The sequence below is a fragment of the Necator americanus genome, chromosome IV, assembly GCF_031761385.1.
Source record: "Necator americanus strain Aroian chromosome IV, whole genome shotgun sequence".
Lineage (NCBI taxonomy): Eukaryota > Metazoa > Nematoda > Chromadorea > Rhabditida > Ancylostomatidae > Necator > Necator americanus.
In genome coordinates, this window is record NC_087374.1 from 2,278,664 (window position 1) to 2,294,306 (window position 15,643).

The 15,643-nt window shown below is 37.9% G+C and overlaps 1 protein-coding gene across 2 annotated transcripts; it reads right to left on the minus strand.

Annotated features, from left to right (window-relative positions):
- Positions 1 to 320: 320 nt before the first annotated feature.
- On the minus strand, positions 321 to 15,593 carry RB195_000198 (uncharacterized protein; the record flags this gene model as incomplete). Of its 2 annotated transcripts, none has more annotated exons than XM_064196398.1 (30): positions 321 to 500; positions 1,852 to 1,949; positions 2,036 to 2,134; positions 2,607 to 2,781; positions 2,844 to 2,912; positions 3,511 to 3,634; positions 3,698 to 3,771; positions 3,825 to 3,989; positions 4,418 to 4,503; positions 4,631 to 4,780; positions 5,173 to 5,311; positions 5,373 to 5,444; positions 5,755 to 5,859; positions 6,439 to 6,507; positions 6,575 to 6,682; positions 6,739 to 6,814; positions 8,451 to 8,597; positions 8,672 to 8,733; positions 8,799 to 8,926; positions 9,489 to 9,624; positions 9,970 to 10,098; positions 10,185 to 10,282; positions 11,407 to 11,433; positions 11,523 to 11,645; positions 11,712 to 11,829; positions 11,893 to 12,004; positions 12,828 to 12,960; positions 13,025 to 13,134; positions 13,733 to 13,863; positions 15,549 to 15,593. In XM_064196398.1, 30 exons carry the CDS (start codon positions 15,591 to 15,593, stop codon positions 321 to 323), a joined length of 3,288 nt encoding a protein of 1,095 aa, XP_064052278.1. The 2 variants fall into 2 exon arrangements, with proteins under 2 accessions (XP_064052278.1, XP_064052279.1); XM_064196397.1 differs by lacking the exon at positions 15,549 to 15,593 and adding an exon at positions 15,147 to 15,254.
- Between the last annotated feature and the right edge of the window lie 50 nt (positions 15,594 to 15,643).

Sequence of the window (15,643 nt, forward strand, 5' to 3'; positions counted from 1 at the left end):
GTATGTGAATGGAGTTCCACAAAAAGATCACCACGATTCTAATAATCAATACTTATATCTTTAAAACCACCACCGTAATAGCAACGAATCGTAGTGACAGCTGTTGCAACATTCATACTCAACTAATCTTTTTTTTTCCATATGCACAATAAAAACGAAAAAATTAAGTTATGAGTAGAAACAGTACATATCGCAAAATTTATTTCATATATAATTAGAAGGCAAGATTTATTTCAAATATGACTGACAATTATTTCAACAACGGAAAGTGAAATGATTAGAAAAATCTAAAAAAAAAGTCAAATTTCCCTATTTTTGATTTATAATTGTTGCGAGATACTTCTATTGTGTTCATTACGAAACACTTCGTCATCGTAAAGAGAAGAGATAGTCTGAGAATGGGAATCATTAGTGCTTTCCTTCTGTTCACGTTCCTTAACACGAAATGAAGAAGGGATTCGATGCCCGAGCACCCAATACGTCTCCATCACACCTTTTCCCTGGAAATCAAAGATAAAATATTAGATTGACTGTTTGCTTTTTTTTACTTCCTGGAAAAAGGACGTTTGAGAGCTAGCTACACACCTTTTCCTGGGGTTCAAGGAAGAGAGCTAAATGATTCTGGAAGCTTTCTAGCCAAAGGTATATAAGAGCGCCGCGTTAGTGTTACGGCACCGTTGTAATCAGGGTTCACTCGATGCTCTTGGAAGTTCTATTGTAATGGGTATCCTATGCGCTGATCGCAGCGAATGCCGCTTCGATCACTCGCTGCCCACCTGAGCACCTGGGTTGGGGAACGATCTCCACTCACCTACTCCATAGGCATCGTGCCATCAGACTACCGCCCGTATCGAGCTCGTGAAGGCATCACCCCACGAATCTGACGTGGTATGGATTTCCGAGCGCGAAAGGTTACGGAGGCGTAGATTGCAAAAACAGGTGGGATCTCGCTCATCTCTCCCTGCGTCACTGTAAACAGGCGGCTTCGGAATGCGGTCCTTTACGACGTCCTCTATTGCAACTCGCCATCCTTGCTCCCCGCCCCCGCATGCGATTCGTCGAATGCAATGAATTGCCCACCGCAGCGTCCGATTAGATTTTCGACGAATCGCAGGCGGGGGTGGGGCGCAAGAGTGTCGCGTTGCAATAGAGGACGTTGTATGGAACCGCATTCTGAAGCTGTCCGTTTACAGTGACGCAGGGAAAGATGAGCGAAATTCCACCCGTTTTTGCAATCTACGCCCCCGTATAGACTTTGGCTCTCGGAAATCCATTCCACGTCAGATTCGTGAGGTGTTGCCTTTAAGAACTTCCTGGACCAAAACCTGTTTGATTCCTTCACTGACTTAAAACCCGCTGTTGAGAAGCCGTTGAATTCTTTTTTCCGCACCCCCCACCTACCTATGGACCTATGCGGCACCTTATAACCTATCACTTCTAAGAGATCGGCCCTATGCGCCACAAACAATCAAAAGGGTGCTGACGAAGCTTCTCCCGCTTGCCGGCAAACACTGTTAGGTTTGTTGTCGACTACTAATTTTAGCGCCTATTGATTGGCTGTCCTGTTTGAAATGGTGGCACGGAATTTCGGTCGCCTCGTATGAGCGCCGGATGTGCAGGAAGATTACGTGTTGGGAACGGTGGAAGACATTGGAGCAGAAAACATTACGGTAACGACAAAGGATGGTGAAGGACAGATCAGGGCAAGCTATGGCGAGGTATTTCCTGCCGACGATGATCCCAGAAAGACTGTTGACGATAACTGTTAGGTTTAATATTTTCATAAAATTCTATTAAACTATCATTAATATGACTCAGAAAGGCTGAGAAACCAGATGAAGAAATAACTACCTTAATGATAACTTCTCCTCTCCGTTCTGTTTCATATTGAGATTGGAATTTCGAGATCAGCAGTGAATGAGAAGACTGGGAGAGATGAATGTGATTAGCTAAAACCACATTCATAACCAGTAACTGAATATTTTTCGTTTCCGCTTTCCAAATAAAAAAATATGTAAAAATAAGCGAAAGCGACCTTTCCCATTACTTTCCATTCGTGATGCTGTGTTGACAGTATCACCAAAGAGGCAGTAACGAGGCATCCGTAGGCCAACTACACCCGCCACACATCCACCTAAAGATTATGATAAATGCAAATAAAGAAATAAGAATGGAATCGTATTAAATTTTTGTGAAAAAATGACTTATATTCAAAACCATTTCATTAATGTGAATGTGAGTCTTGAAGTCAAATTTCTAGAATTTTTCGGTTGATCAGTGCTCTAAGATCATGATTTGGAAAAAAATTTCATTGGCGTTCCCTGTTAGATTCAAAAGTTTGCATAATTCCCAGTAATTAACCAATTCCTTAGTAAAATATAAGTATGAAAATCCAATTTTTCGTTGCATCCGTGTCTGACGGTGGATTTTTCATCGTTGATAACGCCTGCTCAGTACTAAACATCAGTAGATTATCCTGCTTCACGGACTTTCTTCTCATTTTTGTACGTTTGCTCAAAAATTCTGTTTTAAACTTAGAAGTTTAGCTAATATTAGAAATTCCTTATGTTTTTTATTTATTAATTTTCCATATGTTCCAAGCTTACCGCTGTTAATTCCTATTCGTAATTCAACTCTTTCCCTTGGCAACGATAAAATCCTAAATTCTCGCACATATTCCATAAACGCTAACGACATATCAACGATCTCCTTGATGTGATCGGATCCATTACGTACTGGTAGTCCTGAGACACATAGATATCCATCACCGATTGACTCCACCTTAAGAGAAAGATGTAATGTCAGATTTTGCCGAAATGATATTTTCGTATAAATTGGTTTACCTTGTAGACATCACATTTTTCAATGATCGCATCAAAATTGCTGTACAATTCGTTCAACAAGCTCACAACCTAAAAATCTGCATGATCTTCGAACAAAAGAGGTCATCAAAAAAATTCTTAAGAACTAAAACGGAAAACTCAGTGGTTGAACTGATGGATTAACTGAATTTTGAGTTAATCAATCCGCTTGGGACCAGCGCCACTACGTTCACTTCAATTCAGAATCGTTTGAGGTTCACGAACGTGTAATTGGCCCATACAGTGACTTGCGGAGGCTAGCCGATATGTCAAGTCAGTGCTTTTATCCTCACAGACAAGTCTGCTACCAATTTATCGACTCCGGAGGGATGAATGGCGCACTAGAGCGGATTCGAACCTCCAAGCGATCGTGCATACAGCGGAACTTCTTACCGACTGCGCTATCTCTGTACTACATGAATGAAACTTTCAGTAACCATGTGAGAATCTCATTCTGAGGGAACTATGAGTTATGACGATCTGGTCAAAAGTACACGTCTCAGCCGTTGATTTTCTGAACGCAATAGTGTTCGGATCGTTTTTAAAATGTAATGTTTCAACTTTTAACATTGTTTTGGTTCCAAATAATAGCATTTAGTTTAAAATGAATGAAACACTATTTGAGACCAAGATTCAAATGTTCGCAAACCTGGATTGGAGTGCATTTTGCGGCTAATTGTGTGAATTTTACAACATCTGAGAAGAACACAGTTACGCTGTCAAAGCTTTCAGGCTCCACCGTCTGTCCCAGTTTGAGTCGCTCAGCTACTTGCCTGGAATTTTTAGATAAATGCACATATTCCGTAGCCAATTTGCGTAAAAATAGAGGTACTTACTTCGGCAACATTCTTCCCAATAAAACATCCGCTTTTTTCTTCTCCTCGGAAAGTTCTTTGGTTCGATCATCAACCTGAATAAATCGATTTTTTTCGGAGGCTAAGAGACAAAAAGTGAAAAACAGACTTCTAATTCAAGGCTAGAGGTGTACTGTTCCAACATTGAAAACACATGATCCATAAGATTCGTCTTCTTCCATGACCTCATCATATCTCGCATTTGGCGGACGATAAACTCAGTCATCGGTCGATCCGAAGGATTTTGGCTCCAACAGTCTCTGACAAGGTTAATCTGGAACCAACAACGTTCCTGGAAAGGATGAGAGCCGAAAAAGGCAAAGGTGAAAGGAGAAAAACATTGAGAATTTCAATAACAAACAGATAAAAAATACTTTAAAAAAATGACAAATGAATGAAGAATGAATGGAAAATGGAAGATGAATGGACAAAAATAAAGATAAATATGGATGAAAAAACGTAATTGAAAGTTAAAAGGAGCAAAAATAACAAAAAGAGGAAAGAAATAATTAAAATGAAATCCACAGCAGCAACTACATAGATCGATTCAAATGCAAAAAAAAATTAGTAAACCTCCTTTTTCAAAAACAGTGTATTAGTATGCATATAACGCTTTGCGTTTATATTTGTTTACTAAACATTTATTTAATTTTTGCTCCTGTTTTGAATAAACATTTTCAAATACATAATTCAGAAACTTACAAGCGACGAGCTTATATCGACACTATCCAGAGCTATTTCAGGACGTATAATTCTTGATCCACCTCTCTTTATGCGGTAGATGAGCTCTAAACACAAAAAAAAAAACGGTTAATGAATTCTAAACAAACAAAAAAATAGTGTGTAGTCCGTGGAATCAAGAAAAATGATAGAATGTACTGTAAACAAAAAATAATTAAATAGATAAGAAAATACCATCGTTGTTCTCAGTACGTTCAGTAATATTCCATGCGGGTTTTCTCGTTATCACTTCGGAACAAATAATAGCAAACGAATAAATGTCACCCGGTTTCGACTGACCTACCGGATCCTCGGAAAGATGTTCAGGAGCGACCCATAAAGATGCTGAAAATTTTAAGAATTTTAGGGTTTTGAAGGCATCACCCTACAAATCTGGAGTGGTATGGATTTCCGGTGGAGTATTCGTATACGGGATCGTAAATTATTGAGAGAAGGGCGATTCTGTTCATTTCTTCCTAATTGCCGTAGAAAACGGCCCGGAAGGTACGTTCTGGGGCGCTATTTTCCAGAACGAGTTCGATTGGAGCGCGCCAGCCTTGCGCACATCTTCTGGACCGTTTTTTTACGGCAATTAGGAAGAAATGGACGGAATCACACACCTTTCCATAATATACGATCCTGTATACGAATACTCCACCTGAAATCTGTACCACCTCAGATTCTGGGGGTGATGCCTTCAAATAAAGGACTGCCGATTTTTCTCGAAATTTTCTCACATTTCATAACTTCACGATCCATGTAACGTGAAATACCAAATCCTGAGATTTTCACTTGCCAACTATCGTTCACTAGACATATGCCAGAGGTGAGATTTCCAACAGAATCCAAGAAAGACTGATGTAGATAGTGAAGAGCCTGAAAAGGAAAAGCATTGATCAGGAAATGTTGAGCACTACTAGGATTATGAGGCTCCTACCTCCGCAATATCTCGTATGATGCAGGTTATAAAAAATGAATCAAATGTGAACACACCTTTAGAAATGATAGTCTGAAAAACACAATTGATATAAAACGTTACAGTATCAGTTACAGTTACAACAATTACAATTAATATCAGAAATTTTGTAAATAATTTTATTGGAAACAGTATTATCGATAGATTGACTAGTAAGAGAACGATAAAATTACATGCCCATGCATATCCTAGAAACAAAAATTTAAAAACAAAAATATAACAAATAGTTAAATAGTAATGATAAGAAAAATAAGGAAATAATTACAATTAGCTTTTCTGAATATATTTTAAAAAAGTAAAGCATTAATATCAAGATTTAAAGAACTAATATTAAAATAATTACCTGAAGGCTACCTCGAGCACACATCCTCCAAACCACTAAGTGATTCATTCCATCCATAGAAACACCGATAAATTTGTTCACATTGTCGTGTTCCAATTTTCGTAGCTGCAAAATGTAGAAGTGGTGGAAATTCTATTCTCTTCTTTTTTTGAAAATTGTTACAATAATTGCTCGTTTCCAGGATCTTTTAAGTGATGCTTAGCTGTTATTTATTATATATTTTAAAAATTTATTTATTTTACTCTATTTTAAATTTTATTTAAATTATTTTATTAATTATTAACTTTATTTTTAATTTTATTCTTTTATTTAAAAAAGACTATTTTTTTAATTTCAATTTGATTTTAAAATTTAAAATTGGACAAATATGTCACTAATAATGTTTCACCAAAACCTTGTTGGCATAACGAGAGAACATAAATGCAGTTCACAACGCCAAGATTTCAAAAAGAGAGAAATTGAAGATTTTTCGAAAAAAAAAACAGAGCTGTCTCGCAATAGTGACGTCATGCTTTCCCTCAAATAGGTGCAGATCCTTTTTTTTATTATTTCCCTCAAATAGGTGCATATCTATCTTTTGTGTTATTCATTTACAAATAGGTTCTTCACATCTTTTTTGTATTATTTATTTACAAAAGTGATGAGACTTTTTTACTTGCGTAAAACTCAGCAGCCTTAACAAACCTTAACAAACAAATCCTGCTCCAACTGGGTAAGCGGTCCAGGTGAGTGTTCGGTTACTAGAACTGGTTCCTGAAGAGCAATAAAAATCAAATTTTTCATATTAATATCATCATTTCTAAAGGAAATAATATCAAACCTTATTCATAAAATAGAATTTAAACGTGCTGCTCTCATTGTCGAATGTGTTACTTCCAGTAAACGTAGATGGATCAGATTGAAGTGATCTGTTACTGTGTCGATCGCCCTGGATAACACTGGGATAGTAACATAAGCATTATTTAGAAAAAAAGCGTAGCTAACCTTTTTGACCTCAACGAGAGAATTTTGCGGAATCTGCCATTCAGCATAAAGCCTTTTCTGTTCGATTTTTTTAGCTCTGCAAATAAAAATATCTGCATTTATTCGTCAGATTTTTTTCTAGAGCAGTTTTTAAAAAAAGGTACTATCCCATTCTTCATCTCTTCCAGTTTCTTTTGCATTTATTTCGCTTTTTATCATTCAAAAATACGTAGCAATTCATTTTGACGACGGACTTTTTCATCCTTCTACTGTAACATATCCTGAGAATCCGAGAAAAAACTAAGTTTTGTTCTTTCACTGCTTTCAATCCAGCTAGATTTAACTTTTCGTGCCAATGCATTTAAGAAATAGCTGAATTATGGGTTAGGTTTAGAAAAAAAATTATACGACGCGATTCTTCGAACATAAATTTTTCAATCCCATTTTAACTTAATACTTTTTTTATATAATGACCGACGGACTCGTTTTTTTTTCCAGCTGCAAAAGCGCACAAACAAACTTTTTTTCACCCACAACCGAACTCTCCTGAACATTCACCCTGGAGTGTTTTCTGATCAGTGTCATTCTGGTTACTTTAAATAATTAATTAAATTTACCTATCAAATGTGTAAAAAAAAACACGAAGAATAAAAAAGTGGGTTTAAGCGAACGCGTTGACATTTTGGGATTGCGTCAACGCCATCACTCCTATTCAAAATCGTTTGAGGTTTACGAACTAGCCTATACCATGACTTGCAGGGCTAGCCGATGTGCCAAGTCAGTGTTTTTATTCCTACACACACGCCGAGAACCAATTCGTCAACCCTGGAGGAATCAATGAGAGGCTGGACACGAGGGCGATCACGAACCATCAATCGATTGTGCAGTCACAGGAGAACATCTGAACGACTGCGCTACACCCGCCCATAGTAGAAGGACATACGTAGCGGAATCACGAGTTACAAGCGTCATTTAAAATACACGAGTCTTCAACCTAATCACTTTCTTCCTGAGTTCATAATTAGTGAGGAACGAGTTGAATGATCAGTGAGTAATGAGCAGATCCACATAAAATTGATCTAGTACTCAGCCGATCGCAGTGATCGATCGATGGTAGAGATCTGCTATACCTCTGTCCTATCGCTCACTGGATACTCAGCACTGTACACGAATCCTTACGCTGATCCCCTTGTCTTACTGCTACTTTTTTCCTCGTTGAATCTCTTGGAACGGTGGCGGAATACATCTCCGACAACTCGTACTGGAGGAGGCATAGGAGTCTTAACATTTATCTATTTGAGGAGAAAATGAGCTGTGTCAATCAAATTGATCATTCCGCTCTTTTCTCGCTTACCAAACTACTTCACTTAAATTTTTCTCAGCGCAAAAAGTTTCCAATTCATTTTTCACTTCCACTTTTTGCTATTTGACCTTCACCTTACTCATCACACGGTAATTTTGCAACCCCTTCTCATCTGCCTTCGCAAGTCTCTTAGATTCTTCCATCTTACATAGATCCTCTTACATACATCCTCAAAGAGACGGCAAAACTTCAATTCTTTAAATATTTACATTATATTACATATGTGTATGTTAAAATTCCAATTATCGTCACTCATTACCCTTCTGGATACGTGGCGGCACATCACCTTCGGTACCTCTTGACCGTTCCCCAAAAATTTAGTAATATCATCATCAGCATGCATGCACGGTAACGGAACCAACTTACGCACCTTACTGTCATAACTGTTAAGCACAAAAGTGCTAAAAACAGTAAAGCAGCCAGTGATATAGCAATGACAATGTAGATCAAATATTGTTCCCAAAACGATAGAGGGCATTCGGTTCCCGAGTATCCACATATAGGCATCGTAAGTGGTCTTAAATATCAGGACTGGTTAAAAAAATCAATAAATAATAATAAAGAAAAATAATCGTTCGCTTATGAATTTACTTCTTTCCTCCTCTTGTTGACCATATAGTATTCGCTTCATCTGTATACATTCGTTGAAGAATCTAAGTATTCTTGTATTTTTGCCAATAAAATTATGTAAACCACTAGATTTCTATTTAAAACCTACCACATTTGATTCATCAACGCAAGAAATATTGATGTACGCTTGCTGTTGGCCATTCTTATCCAGCCCATAAACTGTGTACAGTGGCAGACGACTTCCATTTGAATTAATTGTCACCATTCCGGTTAAACCTAGAAAGACAAACGTCTGGTGACAAACGTCAAGGATTTCTCATTCCATTAGAAGCTTTAATTGTAACATTTTTAATGCATCCATCCGCCTGAACTGAAATTCCGTGGATTCTCGCTCCTTTAAATTATTAAACTCGAGTGTCAAATGGAAAAAATGGAGCATTTTCGACACCATTTGTTTTTTTTCTTCTGTGCATTTATTGCGGGCCGCTGAAGCTAAGATTCGTGTTATGTATAGAAAAAGAGGAATGCCTAAAAAATTTCATACCTTATATGCCTAATTATAATTAATATAATTAGTAATAAAAATTATATATAAATAATAGGCTCACCACTTGTCATTGCGCTTCAAATTTACGAATTCTGATCTCTAAAACGGATCGCACATCGCTCGACGCAACTATCGCGGGTTCAACAAGAATTCACTTTTCTTCAATTTTTTGAAAACAAAAAAAAGGTACTGCGAATTAACCAAAAAAACTCTCCATTACTCAATTTCTTTTTCTGGATGCAAGTGTTTACATTGGCTAAAATCTATTACAATGAAGTCACAGATGCTCACCTTGAAAGCTTCCCACCATAGCTGTAGTCATTACGGTGGCGTCTTGATGACCATCCGCCTGAACTGCATCCGCCCTTCCGAGCGCCGATGCATACATGAAAAATGCATCGTGAAGGTGTCGTGCAAAGCTGCCCATCTAAGCACACAACAGTGTTTTCGAAAGAAAAAAAAAACTGACGTCAACAAAACTATCTGTTCGATTATTTATTTATTTATTGAAAACACCTACAGGTGTGCCATAAAACAAAAACAACAAAGGAACAGAGCTCACTAGAATTTCGACTGAATTTTACACAACAAGACTGGCCCTTCAAATCATAGGGGGGTGGCGGGGTTGGCAGGTCATTCTCCTGCTACAGAAGGTGAGAAATCCTCACGCGAGATCCTTTTTCCCAGACTCAGACTAGGCTACGGTAGATAAACGGATACCAGGGGGGGGGGGGGTTGGGTGACCAACTTAACCCTTTTTTTCAAAACTAACCGTTTGATTTGTGTTGTTAAGACATGCTGGCGTGTCGCAATATAGTGGATCAGCTCGAACACGTGGAACTACGCGTTTTTTGAACGATTCCACGAGCAACGGATCTTCGATTTGAGCGCTCAAATCCACCTGAAAATATAGTTGTCCATGTTTGTCTCTTCCTAGAAGCCCCCCCCCCCCTATATTTCCACAACTTTTGAGGAAAAAGGACCCACAATGAACACTCGTTTTGCAGCCTCCTTAGCAATATTGTCCATTCCATCTGCATTCTTGTTCACGATATCTTCCCATAAAGGTGTGAGTCCATTTGACACTAGAACATGGATAAATTGTTTACTTTTTGTTTGTTGTTGTTGTGTTGGTCAATTGTTTACATCTCAGTGGATTTTGCTCATATGTGTCATTTTCCTGAAAAAAAAAACCATCTCAATGGATTTTGTGAATGACAAGAAACAATCATTTGATTAAAAAAGATAGAAATTTTCAAAAGAGGAAACGCCCATAGGTAATTTAGGGTCCCATAACAAATGAAAAGAAGGCAACGACGAGAAAGACGCTCACAAATAGCCACTTGCAGTAAACTACTATTATTCGAAGCATTCGTTTCGTTTCAGCTTACAGTTCCTGTACGTGACGTAAAAACTTACAGTTGCAATAAAAGTGCCTGATGAAATATAATTTCTGATTAATTTACGGAAAGCGGGTGTAGTGTAGTCGGTAAGAGGATCCGCTATGACTATGCGATCGATCGATGGTTTGAAACCGACCTAATGCCAACCAAGCTTTCATCCCTGCGGGGTCGATAAATTGGTACGAGACTTGTCTGGGAGGATGAAAACACTGGGTTAACACATTGGCTGACCCCCGCAAGTCATTATATAGGCCAACACACATTCTAAAACCTCAACGATTACGAATTGCAATTGCAGTTGCAGAATGCGTTGGCGCATCCCACGTGGATTGATTAACGCCAGAAAAATATACACACATACTTTAATCTACAAAAAAAATGAAGTATTTCCAAAAAAAATTACGGAAGATTAGATATGCATTTACAAAAAGAGCTTCCCACGCCTACGATAACGAATACACTGCTGCTGCTTTGAAGCCAAACGCGTCAAGATGGGACCTTACTTTTTGTGCAGCAGAAAGAAAGAATAAAATTATGGAAATAGCCTTAAGGTCGATCTCTTCATTGAAACATGCTCATGTGAATCTGAGAAGATCGATTTAAATTTGGATACATATAGAATAGTACAAAATTCCCAAAAACAAAAATAAAAGGCATAAGTGAGTTACTGCGAGAAGCAACTACAAGTAAAATAAAGTGAATATATGTGGAACAAAGAAAAAATAATAGAATAACAAATAGTTAAGATAGTAAATAATCGTTGAAAAATAACAGACTTAATGCGAAAGCGGAAATGCTGCACTCACATACTTCTTTGCCTGTGCCAGATTGACCTGAAATTTCAAATGTAAGCCATTTAATATGATATTTACCTGTTTAGAACTTTAATAACTATTTAAAATGAAGATTTTAATCGACGAACCAAAAGCGTATCCTCTCATTGACATAAAAACATAAACAAATTCATCGGTTGACATCCCTAGTTGTGATGTACGAATCAAAAAATCTCGCCGATCCTTTCCAGTATCCAAGCATACCAGAACAACTGTAATGAAAAAAAATTATCCATTTCTTGATCTTACCGCAGTAAAAATGCGGACAGAACACTAACTGCGTGATCGTCGACGAATTTCGTTCAGTGCATAACCAAGGGGATCGATATCTTGTCTATTGATCTGTTGTTTATACACTATATCTGGATTGTACAGGATCTGATCGTTTAGTGCTGCCTATCAAAAAAAAAAGATCATACGGAAGAATCCTGTGGATACTGTGCTCTATGAATTCCTTACCTCAACATCTGCAACGAGGCCATCACAGTACTTGACTTCGTTTGAGGTGTATACGATAGATAAATTGTTCCAGTCGAATTCTTTCAAAAATCTCGCAACGGAATAGCCAAATCTTAAGTGTGAAGACCTTTTCTTCAAAGCACAAAGGGAAAAACACATCAGAGATCGTCCCATCATCAGTATCGGAGACCGCACTACCGACTGTGGCGATGCTGATGAAAGGAAAGTATGGTAGGGTCAAAACGACATGAAGCACGGTGCAATTGCGTACGCGGCTTCTCTCGAGATGGCGGAGCATAGCGGTTAGGATCGTGGTTCAAGCCTTGCTGGTAGCATCGCTGCAGCTTGTCATTGTCCCATCTCTACTTCAACTCCCGCCTCTACCGCGCCGCTTCGAGCGCGTACGCGAATGCATCATGTCGTTTTGACCCGACTATAGGTTTCTGCGCGATAGCTGTGAGGAACGACTACAACCTGGTGAAGGAATTTGAAGAATCAAAACTCAACGTCATCTAGATGCGCCTTTGTACGATTGCTGGATCGTAGGGGACTCAATCTCTGGATCGTAAGTGCTCGCGCACCTACGGAGACCGTTAAAGAGAGCAACAAGGACGCTTTCTGTGATGAATTCAATGCCACCGATGTCCACGTTACCCAGGCAGCCGGTAATTATTAAGGAATCGATGCGAATACGTAAAAGTGGGAACTTTTGTTGGCGATTCTTCCTTGTCCAATTTTCTTATCCAAAGATCCTATTTGCCAAAGAAAAACTTTAAGAACTGATCAGGACTTCTAAATATTCGAAAAGAGGAAGTAAAAGGAGTCAAAAAGAAGTAAAAACACTAATAATCGGTAATTAATTGATAATTAGCAAAAACAATTAATGGCTGGGACCCAGAACAGAAGAATTAGCTTCGAAAATATGACAAACTTACGTTTGCGAGGTTGCGATGATAGTAGTCGCAAAAGGATACTTTGCGCCGAGTGCAAAGTCTGCAGCTGTAACAAATCCCCAACCAATCCAAGGCACCTCGTACTTCGTAGATAAATGAGCCATTATCTTCGCTGCTAAAAGCGGCTTTGAAGCCTATCAAATCAAAATTCCCCCTCCGCAATGACGAGTAAATATGACCTTTTGGACAAGGTGGTCCCAACACCATGTCTACCTTCATTTGTTTCATAAAGTAGTATCCAACGCCGACAGCTGCAGCAGGATCGCACTCGGAGTAGTTCACGTAAAATCTGCAACACTGGTTGTTGAAGTTCATCAATGAAATTCGGTAATCGGATCAAAACGACAAAAAGCTCCGTGCAGTTACGTAAGCGGCTGCGCTCGAAGCGGCACGGTGAAGCTAGCGGTCGAGATCGTCGTGGGACCATCGCCAAATACGGCCATGAGTGGAGGCAACAAGGGTCCTTCCTGGATTTCAATCGTCACGTCTCACCGCAACGCTTCGTGCGCAACTGTTTACGCAACTGCGCCGAGCTTCAGATCATTTTGACCGGACTATATGTTGGTCAACAACAGCAACATTTTGACAATAGTGAAACAATTGCAATGTTGTCATAAAGGAATAATACGGTAAAATGTAGTTGCGGGGGAGACCCTTATTTCTCGAAGTAAATAATCAAATCAATCGAGGGTCTAAGGGCTAAGCATTAGTCTTAGAGGATCAATAACATGTAAACTAAAGTTACTAAGAGAAAAAAGTAAGTTAGAGAGTCGGGGAATAAGGACGGCAGCAAGTGCCCCCTCCCCTCTCCCAACTACATTTTTCTCGGAATAATATAGATATATAATAATATAGGATAAAATAAAAAATGTTAGCAGTCTTGATACCTGAAATCGTAATCCTCAATCAATCGCAGGTTTCTTAGACGATCTAGTGCTTCACCTATCGCTCCACCGCAAACTGCCCATCCTATGTTTGTAGGGAGTACATATTGGTCGGCAGCGATCCCTACCACAATCTAAGAATATCACAAATTTACACTGTCCACTGGTAGCATCGTTTAAGGACCACTGTCCACAAATTTGAAGGCAGGGTATCATGAAATTGACGATGTTGGGGTCTCCCTTGGACTATATAGTTAGAGTTCAAGAGGAGGATTGCGAGTATAAGCGCGGTCCTGCTGACCCGCTTTAATCATCCCGGAAGACGACTTGGGCGTTTTTTCCTACGAGGTTCGTTTGAACGTGGGACCCTCACACACAAGTCCATGAGCAAGCGGACGAAAATCAATGAGGTCTGCCCTTGAGGTTCCATAAAAACTTTTTTATTCTAAGAAAATTTGATATCGAAGTGGCACGTCTAGCCACAACAGGCAACAAGTTACAGATAAATTCCATAGAATGAATCAAAAGTTGCAATATCTTGTAAATTTGTGAGTTTTCTCATTTTTTAAACCCATCCACATTTGTTTTCTTGTAGGCGAATTCGTTATTTGTGAATTTTAACATCATCAAATGGGAATGTTGAGAAATGTAGATACTATTGAAGCTAAGGGAATAGTGGTAGGAAACTATTAAATTATGGGTTATTCTAAAGATTACCTTCATCTCAATTTTGGAAGAGAATCAAAGAAAATATGAGTTCTTTTTCTACTGACTATGCTCTTTTTTTGTAGTCTAAAAAACTAGTCAACCTATATGTACATAAATGTTTGACCTTCTAAAAATCAGTGCGAAATCAGACACGTTAATTGAAGGATATTATTGGAATAGGGACACCTTTTCCCACGCCCTCAAAAATTTTTGCAGTTGATGTTCCCGTGTAAAAAAAACCTTGTACGAGATCTTTGAAACTAAAAATATTATATAAAAATATTAATTATTTGATTTGCTGGTGTTGATAGCAAAACACAAAAATCGGACTCAAATGTGGTGCTGAAACTACCAAACCTCCCATTCTCATAATATTTGGCAAGATCAAAGGAAGATTTTTAATAAATAGAAGAATAGAAATAGAAAAAAAACGAAGAATAAAGAAAGAAAAATAGTTAAATAAATAAAAAATTAAAAAGAATTGAATAATGGCAATACTTCGATTTAGTATTATTTTATTATATTTTATTTATATAATACTTCTATTTAATATTATTTTATTATATTTTATTTATATAACTTTTGAATAGAAATTAAATGTAAAATGAAGTTTAACTATAGGAAACAAATGCCCGTATCTTCATCGTTTACGTAAATGGCAACCTAAGGCAAAATTTCAAAGTCTTGTGATTTTATACGAGAAGCTTACCAGTTTTTTTGAAGGCGCACCAGCTATTGGTATAGGTGTGTTGTCCAGGGAAATATTCTGGGAAATAACGAACGAGGCAAGCACATTTATCAGTTGGACAGCTCGCATTAAAATTAGTGGACGCGCGAAGAGTTACTAGGAAGAATCATCGTGTACTTTAAGGTTTCTAATTAGAAACTCTCTTGGTTTTTAATCTGAAGCCTAAAGTCGAACTCCTACGTAAATTCTAATTATTCTGACGGGGATAGAAACATAGAGTCTTACTATGTATAGATTCAAAACGGTTATTTATATTTTTATTTTATTTCATTTTTTTGGTATACACATATACCTAATCCCATGTAAGTTTACATGAAATAAGAGGAAATATTTTAGATTTTCAAAAAAAATATTCTGACTCACGCAAAGTGTGTTTCTCTTTTTTCTTCCTTTTTTCTGGTGCCCCATTAGTGTATGGGAATAAATAAAAGTAAGTAAACAAATAAAGAACTGAAATA